The sequence below is a fragment of the Saimiri boliviensis genome, chromosome 13 (genome assembly GCF_048565385.1).
Source record: "Saimiri boliviensis isolate mSaiBol1 chromosome 13, mSaiBol1.pri, whole genome shotgun sequence".
Taxonomy (NCBI): Eukaryota; Metazoa; Chordata; class Mammalia; order Primates; family Cebidae; genus Saimiri; species Saimiri boliviensis.
In genome coordinates this window covers 5385001-5403042 of record NC_133461.1, presented here as the reverse complement: position 1 = coordinate 5403042, position 18042 = coordinate 5385001, and the positions used below count along the sequence as shown (strand labels likewise).

Below are 18042 nucleotides of genomic sequence, written 5' to 3'. Positions count from 1 at the left end.
TTCATACTTCTTAATAAAAGACTTTAGACATGTGATCAAATCCATCTCAGTATAAAGGGCATTTCATTGAGGCTAACTGTATGATACTTTTTCATCTAGTTTTGGACTAATACGTATGTCTTTATATTCAAGGTTTAATACCATGTTTGTTTACTTCACAGGTTATGAGTGCCAGTGAGCCACCTTTGACAGAAGCATCATCAGCACTTTATTAATGATGGATAGTGAGAATAAACCGGAAAATGATGAGGATGAAATGATACACAAAGAAGCACAAGACTTGACAAAGCTTTCATCCCATAGTGAAGATCATGGGCGTGTGTCTGCTGGGATAGCGAGTCTCCCTGAGAATTCTACGAGCAAAAGAGGTTTTTCAGAGTCATCGAACTTTGATAGTGTTGTTATAGGAGAAGACAATAATAAACACGCTTCCAAACGTAAGAAATTAGATGAGGCGGAACCCTTTAAATCTGGAAAGCAGGATGTTGGTAGATTAGAAACTTCTGAAAGCTCAGCCACAGAAGAGGGTATCGCAGTAGATGCAGCAGGGAAGAAGGCTTCCCTGAACGACTGCATGGTTGGAGGCACATGTCTCCCGAATGCCCTCTCCCCTTCTCGCGACGTTAGCACTATTGATGTTGTTTCTCTGAAAACAGACATTGAACAAACATCTGCTCAGGAAATGGTTTCCCTTCATCTGGAAAGAGAATCTCCTTTCCCTCTGAAAGAAGTTAATGTTAGTTGTACCATTGGGAATGTAGATACAGTTCTCAAGTGCAGCACCTGTGGGCATTTGTTTTCTTCATGCTCTGATTTGGAAAAACACGCTGAGTCTCACATGCAGCAGTCTAAGGAACATACTTGTTGTCACTGCAGCCACAAAGCAGAAAGCAGCTCAGCACTACATACGCATATCAAACAAGCACATGGGCCACAGAAGGTCTTTTCTTGTGATCTTTGTGGTTTTCAGTGTGCAGAGGAAAACCTGTTGAATGCACATTATCTTGGCAAAACACATCTCCGTCGTCAGAATCTGGCTGCTCGTGGAGGATTTGTACAGATCTTAACAAAACAGCCTTTTCCTAAAAAAACATGTACAATGACAACAAAAAATGTTCGCTCCAAGCCAAGAACTTCTAAACCAATAGCAAAAAATAGTGATTCAAAAGGATTACAAAATGTGGGAAGCAAATTTACAGATTTGACAGGAAGCATTTCTAAACAAAGTGGCTGTAGTAGTGAGCTTCTTGTTGAAATGATGCCTTCCAGAAATACTTCGTCACAGGAAGTAGAGATTGTTGAAGAAAATGTTACTTCCCTTGGAATAACTCAGAATTCTGAAAACCAGAGTAAAAAGCTAGACACCTTAGTAACCTCAGAGGGTCTCTTAGAGAAATTGGAATCTACCAAAAATACCCAGCAGGCAGCACACGGTATCGGCATAACCTCGAGGCCAAGACCCGAGCGAAGTATTCTCGTGTTGGGTAATAGCTTTCGTCGACGAAGCAGCACTTTTACCTTGAAGGGCCAGGCAAAGAAAAGGTTTAATCTTTTAGGAATTAAAAGAGGCACAAGTGAAACTCAGAGGATGTTTATGAGACACTTTAGAACACAGATGAAAACACACGATGCAGAGTCAGTGCCGAAACACTTGGAAGCGAGCAGCAGTGTGCAGAGACTGTGCATGACTACCTCAGAAACTCAGGAGGTGGAGCAGGGTCGGGGGAGTGCCTGTCCTCCGGGCTCCAGGCTGGACTCCCTGATGGTGAAGCCAGCTTCTGACCCTCAGACATTGTGTGCTTGTGCAGACTGTGGGCAAGTCGCTACACATAGGACAGATTTGGAAATCCATGTGAAAAGATGCCATGCCAGAGAGATGAAATTTGACTGCCATGCTTGTGACTTCTCTAGTATATCAAGGAGGGACTTAGATGAACATCTGCACAGTCACCAGCATCAGCAAACTGCTTCTGTCCTGAGTTGTCACTGCTGTTCATTTACATCCTTGGATGAAGTAAATCTTAGAGACCACATGAAGGAAAAGCATAATATGGATTTTCTTTGCACGCCTTGTAATCTGTTCTTTTTGTCTGAAAAAGACATGGAAGAACACAAAACCACTGAGAAGCATATTAGTTCATTGGTTCAACCAAAGACTTTGCAGTCATCTAACAGTGATTTGGTTTTACAGACCTTACCTTTAAGTACTTTAGAATCAGAAAATGCAAAAGAGTCTATGGATGACTCAGGAAAAGTGGCTCAGGAAGAGCCTGTGAAGTCCAGGGTAAGCCATGGTAATGAAGTGAGGCATTCCAGTAAGCCTCAGTTTCAGTGTAAGAAGTGTTTTTATAAAACAAGATCTTCTACTGTCCTCACGAGACATATAAAGCTTCGGCATGGTCAGGACTATCATTTTCTTTGTAAAGCTTGTAATCTTTATTCATTGAGCAAAGAAGGAATGGAGAAGCACATTAAAAGAAGCAAGCACCTTGAAAATGCTAAGAAAAATAATATTGGCTTAAGCTTTGAAGAATGTATTGAAAGGGTATGTATAGGTGCAAATGATAAAAAAGAAGAATTTAATGTTTCTGGAAATGGAAGGTTTGAAGGCCATGTAGGTGTGCAATTACAAGAGCGTTCCTATCTTGAGAAGGGCCTGCTGATGCCTAAGGAACTGTCACAGTCTGGTGAGAGCACCAAAGACGATGAATTAGCTTTGACCACTACTCCAAAGAGAGGGAGACCTAAAGGGAACATCTCACGGACATGTTCACACTGTGGTCTTTTGGCCTCTAGTATTACAAACTTGACTGTTCACATTAGACGAAAACACAGTCACCAGTATAGTTATTTATGCAAAGTGTGTAAGTATTACACTGTAACTAAGGGAGATATGGAACGTCATTGTGCTACTAAGAAACATAAAGGACGGGTAGAAATAGAAGCAAGTGGAAAACACAGTTCAGATATCATTGTTGGCCCTGAAGGGGGTGGCCTTGAAGCCGGAAAAAAGAATGCTGGCTCAGCAATGACCCTGTCAGATGACCATGCTAACAAACCAGCTGAGTCACACACCTCTGTTTTAGAAAAGGCAGATCATGGAAACTCAGTTGAAGCCAAAGTTGAAAATGTATTTCATTCTCTAGATGGAGAAGTTAACAGGCATCTTCTTGATAAACAGGAGCAAATATCTCTAGAGCTAGAGGACGTCGTCCAGCAGGGAGATGGGTACTCCCAGAGAGATGTTACAGGCACAGATGAGAATAAATGTGTGCACTGTGAGTTTAATGCTCACTCCTCTGCTTCTCTAGAGCTGCATGTAAAACGGAAACATACAAAAGAGTTTGAGTTTTATTGCATGGCATGCGATTACTACGCAGTGACTCGTCGCGAGATGACCAGGCACGCAGCAACAGAGAAACACAAAATGAAAAGGCAGTCTTACCTGAACTCTGCTAATGTGGAAGCAGGTTCTGCAGACACGTCCAAAAACATCATCGTGCCTGAAGAAGAGCATCAACAAAATGCTGAGGAATTTCAAATAATTTCAGATCAACCATCTGATACTCTTAAATCTAGAAATGCTGCAGATTGCTCTATTTTAAATGAGAATACCAATTTAGATATGTCTAAAGTGCTCTGTGCTGCTGACTCTGTAGAAGTTGAGACTGAAGAAGAATCTAATTTCAATGAAGACCATGCCTTTTGTGAGACTTTTCAACAGGCTCCTCCTGTCAAGGGTAAAGTTAGGAAACCCGAGGAGATGATGTCCTTTACTATTTCCTTGAACCATGACTCCCCAAGCAGATTTCAAAATGAAAATTCAGGAAGCTCTGCTTTAAATTGTGAGGCAGCAAAGAAAAACCATGAGCTATTGAATGATGCAGGTGAGCTACGCATCCATTGTGAGAGGGAAGGAGGAAGCATAGGGGACAGTGAAGGTGACGTTCCTCACAGACACCTGTGTCCTGCAGTGCTCACTGGGGAGCTCTCAGCTGAAAGCCTCGCTCCTGTTGTGACAAGAATAACCAGAGAACAGGGAAATCTGGAGAAGGGGGGTCAGAACAAAGTTGCATGTGGGCATGGTTTGGAGGACCTGAAAAGGGTCCAAGAAGATCCCATTCTGGAGAATAAGGAAATTCTGATGAATTCCCAACATGAAACAGAAATTATTTTGGAGGAGGATGGCCCAGCTTCTGATAGCACAGTTGAAAGTAATGATGTCTATGAAACTATAATTAGTATTGATGATAAAGGGCAGGCCATGTACAGTTTTGGCCGATTTGACTCCTCCATAATAAGAATAAAGAACCCAGAAGATGGTGAGTTGATAGACCAGTCTGAAGAGGGCCTGATAGCAACCGGAGTGAGAATTAATGAGCTCCCCTTGAAAGACTGTGCTCAAGGTGTGAAAAAAAAGAAATCTGAAGGCAGTTCCCTTGGTGAGTCTACACGAATTCGCTGTGATGATTGTGGCTTCTTAGCAGATGGACTGAGTGGACTGAACGTTCACATAGCCATGAAGCATCCTACAAAAGAGAAGCACTTTCACTGTTTACTCTGTGGAAAGTCATTCTATACCGAAAGCAACCTTCACCAGCATCTGGCTAGTGCCGGCCACATGAGAAATGAGCAGGCCAGTGTGGAAGAGCTTCCGGAGGGAGGGGCCACCTTTAAATGTGTCAAGTGCACAGAGCCCTTTGATTCTGAACAGAATTTATTTCTACATATTAAAGGACAGCATGAGGAATTGCTACGGGAGGTGAATAAATACATAGTGGAAGACACTGAGCAAATCAACCGGGAGAGGGAGGAAAACCAGGGAAACATCTGCAAGTATTGTGGGAAGATGTGTCGAAGCAGCAACTCGATGGCCTTCCTGGCACACATTCGCACTCATACAGGTATGTAGCTCTGCAGCAAGCCAAGTCAGTGAGGACATGGGACCATTTGTTCCCATCCAGATACACAGCCTTACCTGTAGCCGCTCATTGGCCTCCACCTGGTTCACATTTCACTGCTATGTGCTGCTCTGCTTGGCTGTAATAAGTCATTGTTGACACTTAACATTTTTAAGGGTAATTAAGCTCTAGTGATCTCAAAGGCAGATTAGTTGACAAGTTTCTTTGAATTTTGTTAAAAAGCCTAGTCCCTCTGATGCCTTTTAAAAACTGCTGTCTGTTGCAGCTTTTCAGTTGTTTCTGAGTCCTAATTATTTGGTTTTCCAAAGTATATATTAAGTGGTACCTTGTAATTTCAGAGGACATGTTAAGTGACTTTTAAGGAATGGAGTAATCAGATTTTTCTTATGATATTAGGGATGTAAAAATATTCATCACTAGATATTTTATGTCTAAAAGTGTAACTTCCAGGCAATAAGATTCTACCTTCATGGATCAGAATTAGCCACCACTTTCCAAAGGTAACATGTGCTGGGGATCTGGTGTTCCTGGAGGTAGCACCTGGTTTAGTCTCTGTGCTCTGTCACAGTTAGTGTTCCATTTTAATGTTCAATTTTAGCTGGAAAGTTTTTTTAAAAACATTTTTTTTGGTGGAAAATGCATAAGCTACTGTTCTAAATTTATGTAAAAATTCACTGCACTGTTTCTATAAACCTGCCATACATTCTTTATTTTAAATAGACAGCTTTTCTAAATCATTGTGCTCTGCTTAGACAAGTTCTGTCTCCATGGTTGAATTTATGAGTGGATTTGAATAATAAATTCACATTTCAATGAACATATTTTCATTAAAACTGTAAGGTTTATTTTACTGTACTTTTAAATAATGGCTTATTATTAAAGCTATACTTTAAATTCGTACAGTTTTTGATACTTAGTGCATGTTTACAAGGAAGAAGATCAAAGAGTTTGAAGCGTCATTACTTGTTTAGGGTGATTAAAGATAGATAAGTTTTTCACTGAAGGAAGTAAAGGGGCAACCTACGTAAGATTAATCTAGATAAATGCTTCTGATCTCAAATCTTCCCATGCACTGCAGCCATTTTTGGGGAATAAGCCTGAATGCTTATTTGTTCGCATTGTTAGTATCTCTGTCAGTGCCTTGTTGCAGCTTTCTTTCTGAAATGATACAGTTTTCGAAATAAGTCTTGTTCACATGCGCAGAAAATATGTACTTTCTTCATATGCCCTCTTAAGGCAGATAAAACTGAATAAAACTAAGAGGAAGATGCTAATGGAGCTCTTTTTAGAATTCTTTATGCAACTGTCTGGTCAAGACATGTTGCTTATAATTGATGTGTCCATTACTTGAATTCTCTTGTAATTATAGTCAATAAGTCTTGTAAATGTGTTAAAGCTCACTAAAAGCATACAAATTCAAGAACAGAGTAAGGCTAATAATTTAAAATAATCAATGTAGGCATTTCAGCACTTAATTTCCCTTGTGTGTTGATAGCTGATCATTCTTAATCCATTAAGATTTATTTAGTCGTTTACAATGCAAAATAGGTTTGCACTGGTCACTTGTGCCATTTGAAAATGTCCACCAGGTTAAGTGCAGAATGTAGTCCATTAGTCTTCCTTGACTATATGTATTAATTGCATTTAAAATCAAGTTAATGTGGATGTGAAAGTGAGGTAACTATCAATATGTGACAAAGTAACCCTACTTATATAAGTTACATCATTGATTGTAACATTTAGTAAAAGTTAGCGTCTTTTTTTTTTTTTAAACTTCATGTGTTGGTCTTATCAGAAAGCACATTTTTATTGTGCTTTGAAACACCACCAAGAGCCCTGTTCCTGAGGGCACAATACAAGTTTACCATTTCAATTTTGCAAGTCATTTTTTTGGGGAAATTGGTCTCCAGGTTTAATTCAAGGTTTTTTTCTTGGAGCATCTTAAAATGAATTACTTTTCAGATACTTTGCTTATGTCCATAAAATAGTAATGCGGAGACTGTTATTAATGGTTAACTGGAAAAGAGCTTACTCTTCCAATCCCTGTTTTCATATTTTGTGATTTACTGTATGTTTTTTATAATCTTTTCTTCTCATCCTTAGCATGATAAAAACAACACTGTAAGAAAAAATGAGTTTTGGTTATCAAGTATTGTAGGAAAAAGCATCCTTAGAGTCTCCCTGTGTGCATGCTACTATGAAGCAATCAACATGACCAGAATGGACGGTCTTCCCTTTCATGTTACATTAGTAGACCTAAAAAATGTTGTTTTCATTTCTCCTGCATTGGTCTGTCAAAGCTTTTATTTCACGTTAGATGGGCTACTGTTGAGCTACCAGGTTGTCTGCATTTTATATTGAGATTGCTCTGGTCACTAGTGCCATCTCAAAATGTTCCAGGGAGATAGGTAGTGTGTGACTTCAGTAAAAATTTCTAAAGTTAGGACTGGTAGTGTTTGTAGCTCAATACGAGACAGAGGACAGACAGCTCAGTAGGAGAGTTAATTTGTAGACTTTCAGCACAGTGACAAAGACTTCACAGTGTTCAGTGCCTCATCCCTGTCTCACACTTAGTTGGCTCTTGGTATATCTTGATGAATGAATAAATGAAGGAGCAGCTGAGTGAATGAATGAAGTGTTTGAATGGCTAGGGTGGATTGTAGGATGATGGCTCTGTTAGATGATGGGTAATATGCAATGTCATTCATTCCTTTAAGATCTAAAGGCCTTCATTTGGTATTTTCTCTTTAACGCTAATGTCACATCCATGTCTACATAGCAATTAGTAATGCCTGGTGGTTGAGGATTCCCTGTAGGCCTGAGTGAAGACCCAGTTTTTAACATTTTTGAAATTGTTTTGGTAAAGTAATAAGACACCAGAAAGATAGAGAGCCTCTTTAGTTTTTCCCTTTGAAAAAAACCTTACGGACCAAATGAAGACCAGAAAACCTACCGAGGATAATGCTGTTCCAAGAAATGGAATTATTGCAAATAAGATTGTAGGTTTTTAATAATCAAAGTATACCTGAGAGAAATATTTAGAGATCTGCGATCTTACAATTTTGTCTTATAAACACTAGGCCTGCATTCATTTTGGAATGTGCATAGCAAGCTTAAAAATGGAAACATTATTAGTTAGGGAAACAAGAAAGAAGGGTCTTTTTTTTTTCTTTTTTAATGCAGAGAAGTATTACCTCTGCTAGTATGTGAATTTTTATGGCACAGAAAGGAGATGTTAACACCGTCTACTCTGAATGTACGATGTAAAGAATAGTCAAGGCCTCTGTGATTCTGGGTGAAGCAGTCAACAAAATAACTCATTTAGGTATTGTCAACACACTGTGCTGTGATCACTGAGACCTGCAGAAACTAGAGTTTTCCACAGAGGAGCCATATACAGTAAATGGAACACACCAGAGACCCCATGTCCATTTCTCCGTGGTATCTGTGCTACAGGAGGAGGAGCTAGTCACATGGCAGGTGCTGTGTGAGCAAAGTGAAAACTCAAACCCATGAGACCTTTTACATCCTTCACCAAAATTGTAATACAAATTTGGGAGAGGTTTATCTTCTTTGTTTGGAGTCCTGGTATTATTGTTACTTAATAATGTCCTAATTACCCTGTTATCTTTAGAGCATTTAAATTTAAAGTATTGGTAAATTGGTTCTTCACACATTTTCAAAAGTTCCTTTATAGAATTCTATGTCTTAGTGAAATGTTCAAAGTAGTGATAGGCTTAGTTTTATCAGAATCATTTAAATAAACTGTAGTTTCTAATGTGACTGATAGAATGTGATTGCTGTAAGCTGCAGACTCAACCTGCTTTTGACATTTAAACATATAAACCTGACTAGATATAACCATTCAGGTGCTAAATATATTTTACATCTACTGCTAACAGCAGAAATGGAAGTATTAAGAGATCTGGCCTCATTGTCATTGAACTGTGAAATATTCAACCTTGTCTGCCCGTGCTTAGTACTGTTGACTTTTTTATTTCTGCTGAAAGATTAAAATTAAATGCTTCACTTTTTTGGTCAGCTTTTGGGAATGAAATTGAAATTTAAGACTAACATTTTTTACTGAGTACTTCAATTTCAACAAAGTATTCTTGGAGGATTTTTTTTTTCCAAGGGCACTGCACAAAGGTTCATTGATCAAATATGATTTATTATAATTTTTAAAATTTGAGCTCTTTTTGTATATTTATTAAAGTTCACATATTTCATGTTCTATCTAACTGTAGTAGAGGGAGTATTTCACCATGTAAGTACTAAATATGATACCAAAAATCTGGTAACATACTGTACTGATTTTAAACTGGTTTTTATGATTATGATTTATTTATTTGAAAATGTAGTGGTTAGAAAGTTGGGAAATGGTGTATACATTTTATATCTTAAAAGAGTGTTGTTTCTCATTAATGTGGATACTGATTATCTGTTAATATGTTTCAGTTTCAATCTTATCTGTTACTGACTCTCAGTGTGTAGACTTTGAAATAATCTTATTTTCTCATTTTTGAGTATAGCTTAACCTTATTTCTTTATGAAATATTATAAAAAATTTTGTTGCTCCTGTGCTTTTTGTGTTGAAATATTTGTTCTTGAAGTTAATAAACAAAATGTCAGTTCTTCCAGTTTGTTGAATCATCGTAGATTTTTGACTATAAAAATGATCACAAAAGCATAAAAATTATCTACTGTATATTTATAAATTATCTTAAGAAAAATACAGAGAATAATTTGTGAGAAATGTCAGAAAAAAACCTGAAATATACCATTGTTAACGTAAGTAAATTCAAACCTGGAGAAATATGAGGAGATAAGGAGATGGCTACAAGAAATGTATGTGATGATAGATATGCTTTTAAAAATATCAGCTGCTCTGTGTGCATTTGTGTTTAAAAAATGTTCCCTTTGAAGTGTCGAGTGACTTTAAGATGTATTTTTGTGAATTGTAAGGAAAATATTTAAAATTGTTTAGCTCATTTCATATACTTAGTGCTGCTCAGCAGTGCCACTTCTGACTTTGAATCTTAGAATTGTTAGTGGAAGTTAGGAAGACTCACTGAAATATTACAGTCTTCAGAGCAAAATAATTATGGAGGCAGATCTATTCAAGTTACAAATGAATGCAAGTATTCCATTTTGGGTACAGAAATTCTTAATTAGGTTAAAGGTGTGATTTAAGATTTAGTCCTCTTCTCTAAGCTATCAGTGATGTATTCAAAATCAAATCATATTTATGTTAAATTTACTCAGGATCAAAACCATTCAAGTGCAAGATATGCCATTTTGCAACAGCTCAGCTTGGAGATGCCAGAAACCATGTGAAAAGGCACCTTGGGATGAGGGAATACAAGTGTCATGTCTGTGGGTGAGTAAATTGAAGCCATCTCTGCTGCATGAACCAGGAAGCATGTGCAAGATAGCCTTTGTTTCGGAATTCAAAACCAATAGGAGTAAGAGTGGCTAAAATTATGCATGCGTACCCTTCTTTCCATTGTTATGGTAAATTCCTTAAATACAGTTATGACATTCTTCTCCCACTTCTAATCCTGTACTGAAGATGAGCAATTTTATGGGCTACAAGGTCAATTTGAACCTGTAATCTGTAAATTGACTAAATTATAGGATGTTCATTCACATTGCCAGAGAGAACTATAAATTCCATTTAAAGACATAAAAAAATACATAATATAGCTTTAGGAGTGTATATGTATGGTTTCTTTTTTCTTTTGCTGTACTTCTTTAATTTTTATCACATTAATAGCTCTTTGGATCCATTGGACATATTCTATAAGGAAAACAAGAAAAGATTTAATTTCAGATGGCTGGTTACTGATTATTGCAGGGATGATGCTGAAGAAAACTGTGTTATGCATTTTTGTGTAACTTTATTTCAAAACTTATTTCCTTTTTTAGTTAACGGTTCTTTCTGAAAGATCATGTGCAATGTTTAATTGTCATTCAAATGTGTTGCATTTAATAGAAAGTGCTAAGGTGCCTTAATGCAAAACTAATTAATTTAGCAGAAATGTTTAAAAGGTTTTAAAATGCTATGACATGTGTGGTATATCATAAGACATTGAGAGGTGGATTTTAATACCCTACTTCTGATTAAAAGTATATTTTAATGTTATTATGCTAGGGAAATTAACTAATAAGTGCATCAGATAAAAAATATTCGTATGAAACCTGAGAAACTTGCAATTCTTATGGCTAATTCACAAAATAACACAGGCTCAATTAAATTATGCAGTGTGCACATACTAGGTTTATTTTTAAGTAGAAGCTTCTGCTGATTGATACTACCATGTAAATGTTTTATGTCAAAAACAAGTTCTGTTATTTGTTGGACAGCACACTTTATCCCAGGATGCAATTGCGTGTTTTGACCGTTAGGATAGTTTTGCAAGTACCTTTGCAAGCAATTTTATGAACCATGGTCGGTAATGTATTCATTGGCAGAATTGATGGTTCAGCAACTTGTAGCTAAAGTAAATGAAGATGGCCCTAAAGCTCCCTGAAGATCAGTGGGAGAATGAGTTTTGTTACTACTGATTTTAGCTGCAAGGGTGAAGTACCAAATGGTTCATTTTAGTTGTTTTAGATCTTGGAAGTTTAAAAGATATCTCGTTTATTGTTTTTACCATACATGTTATAAAAGGCCCTGGCTCCAGTGAAAATTTGCTATTAGGTGGCAGTAAGCAGTTTTTCTCTCATTTCTGGGAAATAAGTAAACAATTTTCACATACTCTGTCAATAGAGATCTAATTCCGTTCATTTTTTAATTAGGGTTACTTAGACCCTAGAAAGAGAAGAAAGTTTTTCACAGAACAATTTCTAATGTATCTGGTATCAAAAAGAATACATAATTGATTGGCATTAGTTGTATGATTTGAGCAGTGCACACCCTGCTCACTAGCTGCTTGCCACATACAACTGAAATATTGCATGAGTAGTTCCTATTTGATTCCAGAGATACAGAATTGTAAATAGTTATACATACATTGAGTTTTATACTGCCATCAGAGAAAGCTGTATGTGTGCTTATGTAGAACAAGTATTCTAGAGTCCAGAATTGTATTTCTTAGAATTATGACAGCCATTGAATTTCATCACACTAGGAAATAATAGCTCTCTTTATGTTTTAAATGAAATTTGATTGAAAAGTTGCATAGCAATAATTTTAACAGTGATGCTGAAAGTTCTGAAGAATTGCAGTAAACTGAAGAATCCTCATTGATCTATGTAGTTGAAACAAAATGGTAGTGAATTAGGTACCCTTCAATGTTACAGAAAAAGTATCATAGGTTGATCCATATTTCATGTGTTTCAAAGGGATAGGACAGTGTGTAGGTTAAAAATTAAAGTGAAAAACAAAAATGTTCAAGGATTGGTAATCAGATTACTGGCACTAGAGAGTATTTGTGCATTAACATTACTGACAAAGTCAATTCATTATCATTGATGGCTAAATAATCTTAGAAATGCTCAGTGGACCTATTAGTTCCTGAACATAAGCAGCTCGTGCTGCATTTCTTCATTAGCTTTAATTGCTATAAATTTTACCTTTTACAAAATCATGCTTTGAAAGGTAAAGTGATCTTTCAGGAACATTAACTGTAATTTTGTCACAAACAGAAGGTCCTGCATTATGTGTTCTTTTCTTTACTAGTTAATATCTTAGTCTTGTCTTTTAGAATTTTCTTAATGAGCACTTTATTATTTGAGTTATAAGGAGTTATTTTCCAAATAGTCTTGATCGACTAAAAATATAAAAAATTGGGCAAGTCACATTTTTAAAGTGAAATTATTACTCACAGTACTATACTCTTTTTCTTAGTAACCTCTTGGTTTTCTTGAAAAAAACTGTGGTGAAATTGATGGAAACAGCAAACGCTATTGAGCTCAGTCAGTTATTAATGTCTCAGATTATTTATAACTGACCTCTTTTTCAGATCTTTATATTAGATGATTTTGGATGCCCATCAACTACACGTTTTGTGTTTCTCACTAACACGTAGTTTAAGGGCTGTGTACTAGCAACACCCTTAACAAAAACTGCCTTTTAAGTTTTTGTGTAACTTGTCTGAACCTAGATCGATTTTCTTTGAATCTTCAGGACCGTTTTAAAGATATCATTCCCCTCTCCTGCCCTGCCCCACTGGCAAAGCTAGCTACTGTATACCTTGGGTTTAAGTTAGTTTGACAGAAGAAACTGTTATGTATTAGGTGTCTAATTTCTATTAGGAAATTAAGATTAAGAATTCAGACTTTGAGTTTTGTTTACTCAAGGTTTACCTGCTCATGTGGTGGTAAAAATTTCAAAAATGTATTGCTTTGTACTTCATGTTTTTAGTACACGTTATGTATAACTTTATGTAAGAGTCATTTATTTTACTTTCGCTTTTGGAGGAGCAGTTTTTTTTTTTTTTTTTTTAAGCAGAGTTTCTTAGTTGCTAAAAATATCCAAGTGTGATTGAGAGAGGAATTTTGTAGAATGTAGGTATGTTTATATTTAGGCACTTGATGGATAGTTAACTTGAAAATCTGTTATGAGTCTGACATAGGGGTTAGTGGGAGAGAAAGTAAGAAATAACAGAAAGTATGCCTATTTTTTTATAGTTAATACTTTTATTTAATAATTCTGTGTTTAGAAAATAGGCCAAATGCATATTTTTAATACATCTATGATCTTTATATTTTTCAGTAGCCAAAAACTTAAAAATCTCAATGACTTTAAAAATTATTTGAGGCACCATGTCTTGTTAAATTCTTTTAAATTTAATTTATTCTCTATGTATAAAATATTATACCTAGTACTCTAAATAGTATTTATGCAGTGCATTGTGGTTTAATAAATAGCTTTGATTAACTTCTATCTCACGTGTTGATTTCTATAGCTTTGTGGATTATCTTATGCTTATTATCCCCATTTTACTGATGGGAAACTTAATATTCAAAATGTTTTTAGTGATGGACTTAAATTATCCGACTAGTAATGGTAGATCACTTTTCTTCCTTTTAACTATCCCTTTTCTTTATTTCTCCATTAATTTTTGTAGTACCTGTTTTTGTTCCTGACTTAACTTTAATTTGTACTTATTTTCTTTTCCTCTCTAGGCTGTTTTCACTAAGCATGTAGTTAATGTAACTCATCTACTTTCTCCTAGCATCTACTTTTATTTTCTGCTTTTGCCCAGATTTACATTTTTTAAAAATTGCTTGCACAGTGCTTTACTTTCATATTCTGATACTGTCTCTCTCTTTCTCTCTCTCCTCCCCCTTCTCTGTTTTGTACTTCCCGCTTATAAGTGTTATTTTAAATAATTTTTTCCCACTCTCTTTTATTTGTTGATAATTTATTCTATTTACTTGAGGGTTACAAACTGAACATATTTGTATAATAGCAAGAGGTAAGTGTCTAAAAGTATAAAGATAGTATCATCCCATTAAGATGAAAGGGATATAATTGATCAACTTTGGTTATTGTTTTTGTTTTGCAGTATTAATTTTTTTTCTTAAAGAGTTGTAGAAAACTAGTATTTGGCCTGTGATTTCAACAAACCTGAGAAATGATAACTAAGTTTGATATGCCATTATTCAGAAGTATAGACCTGAGTGTGCATGATATAGGAGTTGCATTGTTTACTGATTGATTTCCCTGAGTCTCATCTTGATTCTTGTGTGTGGAGTTAAATAGTTGAATAGAATTTAATCAGGAGAGAATAAGAGTATTTTCTAAATCTGTCACATCTGGTTTCATAAAAAGATTCCAGACATTTTAAAATTGTATATTAATGTGCTTATGAACTGTTTATTCCTAGTTGGTTTAAGAAACCCTAAATAGAAAGTTACTAATGCAGTGAAACTCTTTGTGTGTGTGTGTGTGTGTGTGTGTGTGTGTGTGTGTGGCATTACCTACTTTTTGTGCATTAGAAGGGATCTCTATGTAGATGATTATAATGTCACTTTCTGACCTTTGCAGCTTGAATAATTGTAAATCATTGCTTCATAACGTGTCAGAGAATGTCTGTACTAGGCAATTAAATGGCAGAATATAATAGACCAAATTATTGCCTGTCATGTTTTCAACAACACAGTTAGTGTTTGAGTTACACTTAATCATTACGTGCATTAGCAACTTTGTTGGGATCCAGCTTCAGGCTGAGCATGAAATGCATTACATTATTTAAACCTCTAATGGTACAAGTCATTTATTTGTGTTGAAGTGTACAACATGCAGAGTTTCATAAAGCAAGGAACACTTGAGAGCTTAATTTATCCAAATCAAAGTCTAAACGCAGATAAACACAAGTGGCAAAAATTAGTAATTTTTATAGTCTGGAAATATTTAAAAATACATGGTTGTGGGTAATTGTAGGCAGCAGGAATAAATTAAAATCGCTATTTTTAGTCTCCTCTGAGAACTAAAGCTGTGTGTACCTAAATCATTAAAAGCACCATGGAATTGCATTTTTAGCTGAACAAGATATATCCAAGTAAAATAAGTATTTGGTTTGGCTGGTTGTTTTGGTTAGAGAGAGATAGTTAGGAAACATTTATTCTATAATGTAGCATGAATTATGCTTGTAACAGTATAAAGTGCAACATCTCTCAGTTTTGTAAAAAACGTTTAAATTGACATTAAAATGCTCTCCCATTATAAATGGTACATTATATATTTTATCCACATAATATTTTAATATTTTTTGTTGAATATTTTTGTCTTTAGCTTGAAATTTAAAAAATGCTATGTAGTGATTGCTGTCTCTCTTCCTCAGTTAGGAATGAAAAGGTAACATTATTTGTGTATTCCTCTGATGTTAGAATCCTTGAGATACCTTTTGCATAGTGAATGAACATTTACAGTTTTTAAAACTATGCAAATGACTTTATTATTGGAAAGCCTAAGAGCTTTCTTGGTTATAATATTCACATATAAAACTTGTTTTCTCAGATAGCATCCTTGTGTATTTTCCAGTGAAGTGTTTGATGAAGCTGGGAGGGTTCTGGGGTGGGGTTAGGACATCAGAGTGGAAACCAGCAGCTCCTCCTCACAGGGAAAAGACAAGCTCTTGTGTCCATTATATCCTGGTTTCCTTTTCTGTGTAGTGGTTTTTAAAATTTTGGCCATAGAAGAGTGGGGTCATAGGTTTATTCCATGACCAATGAGTATGATCAACCTACAACAAAACAGAAATAAACTAAACATGCTTATTTCTTGGTGTTGTAGTTGAAAACATTGGCTTCTGTCTCTAAGGTCTTTTCCAGTGAAACAATCATGTTCTAGTGACTTAACTCATTGCTTCTTTATTTTTATTTAATGTAGCTTCCAAGTGATTTTAAAATGCGATTGTGATGGCTGGGTGTGGTGGCTCATGCCTGTAATCTCAGCGCTTCCGGAGGCTGAGGTCGGAGAACTGCTTGAGCAACATAGGGAGACCCTGTCTTTACAAAAAACAAAAATAATTAGCTGGGCATAGTGGTGCATGTCTGTTGTTCCAGCTGTTTGGGGGCTGTAGAAGGAAGATCTTCTGAGCCCAGGAGTTTGAGGCTACAGTGAGCTGTGATGGTGCCACTGTACTCCAGCCTGGGCAACAGAGCGAGACCCTGTCTCTTAAAAAAAAAAAAATCTTCTTTTGGAGTCTCAGGATTCTTTAACCTTCCTGATCCCCGCAGTAGAATATAGAAGGGTAGCCATTCTTCCGGTTTCCTTGACTGTTCCCTGATTTTTTTTTTTTTGAGACGGAGTTTCACTCTTGTTACCCAGGCTGGAGTGCAATGGCACGATCTCGGCTCACCGCAACCTCCGCCTCCTGGGTTCAAGCAATTCTCCTGTCTCAGCCTCCTGAGTAGCTGGGATTACAGGCACGTGCCACCATGCCTAGCTAATTTTTTGTATTTTTAGTAGAGACGGGGTTTCACCATGTTGACCAGGATGGTCTCAATCTCTCGACCTCATGATCCACCCGCCTCGGCCTCCCAAAGTGCTGGGATTACAGGCTTGAGCCACCGCACCCGGCCTCCCTGATTTTTTTTCTTGTTAACCGCCCTCTCCCTGTTCTGTTTCTTACAGTCCTTTACTTTGTGGATGCTTTTGCTGTTTTTTTTTTTTTTGTGTGCAAGAACTGGATGAGATGGAGGCATGAGAAATGTAGATAGAAGGGAAGCATAGCCACTGATTTGTTATTTATTATTTCTCATTTGGCAGATTCTTGTGTTTTTCCTTTTTGTGGGCACTGTGACAAGGTGATGCCGAGGCCATCTGTGGCGTGGAAGCTACTCTAGGTGTAGAAGGAGCAAGGCTGGGTGGAAACAAGGATCGGAGGACGAGTGCTGCTGAGGAGCAGCAGGAAAGTCTTTGTGCACAGGCAGGTTATCTTTGAGTTGGGTCTTAAAGGATGAGGGGCTGTTCACAAGGTACATTCGGACGTTTTTAGCAGAGGGAACACAAGGGGAAGAACAGAGATGGGGAAGAGCACTGCAGGCAATTTCTGAAGTGTATGTGACTAACTGGGAAAGTGAGGATTAAACAAACATCTGTTGAATGTCAGCATGTGCCAACACTGTGTTAGTCTTTAGGGTTAAAAAGTCCAAAACAACCCCTGCCTCACATGGAGAAAGCTGAGGTCAAGAAATGCCAAGTTTCCCTAGCTGCTTCAGAAAACACTTCCTTGGGCTGGTAACATTCGATATGCCGTAAGTGGGAGTTGGGCAGATTAGCAGGGGCAGCCCATTCCAGGCAGGAGTTGCAGCAGGATCAGCCATGGAGTGTGGCATGTGCATGAACCCTACGGGGCAGTCAAGACTGCTGGAAGCTGGACTGTGAAGCTAGGTGGACAGTTCCAGGGACACTTGGGTGAGGTGGGCAGGGGTCAGGCCACAGAGCTGGGCCATGCTAAGGCGTTGAGTGCTGGCCTTTCCCTCCGCTTTCCATTGCTCATTGTTTCCCTTGTCTTTCTTCCCAGTTTTCTGCACTATGTAGGCAGTGAAGAGAGAAGTGGAAAGCCTGGCGGGAAGTGAGTTACTGCCTCAGAATCAAGGGGCCTGGGAATTGGTCCGGGAGAATTACTTTAAGAGAATTTATTTGTAATTTTAATTAAGGATG

The 18042-nt window shown here is 37.0% G+C and overlaps 1 protein-coding gene across 4 annotated transcripts in view; it reads left to right on the top strand.

The window, feature by feature from the left end:
* ZNF407 (zinc finger protein 407) overlaps positions 1-18042 on the top strand; it is a 475812-nt gene that overhangs the window by 33915 nt on the left and 423855 nt on the right. For all 4 annotated transcript variants that reach the window (XM_003925984.4, XM_074383238.1, XM_074383237.1 and 1 more), the window contains exons 2-3: positions 162-4904; positions 10188-10302. In XM_003925984.4, the coding sequence (XP_003926033.1) occupies positions 215-4904; positions 10188-10302 (4805 nt within the window). In that variant the 5' untranslated portion in view covers positions 162-214. The remainder of the gene's footprint in view (positions 1-161; positions 4905-10187; positions 10303-18042) is intronic.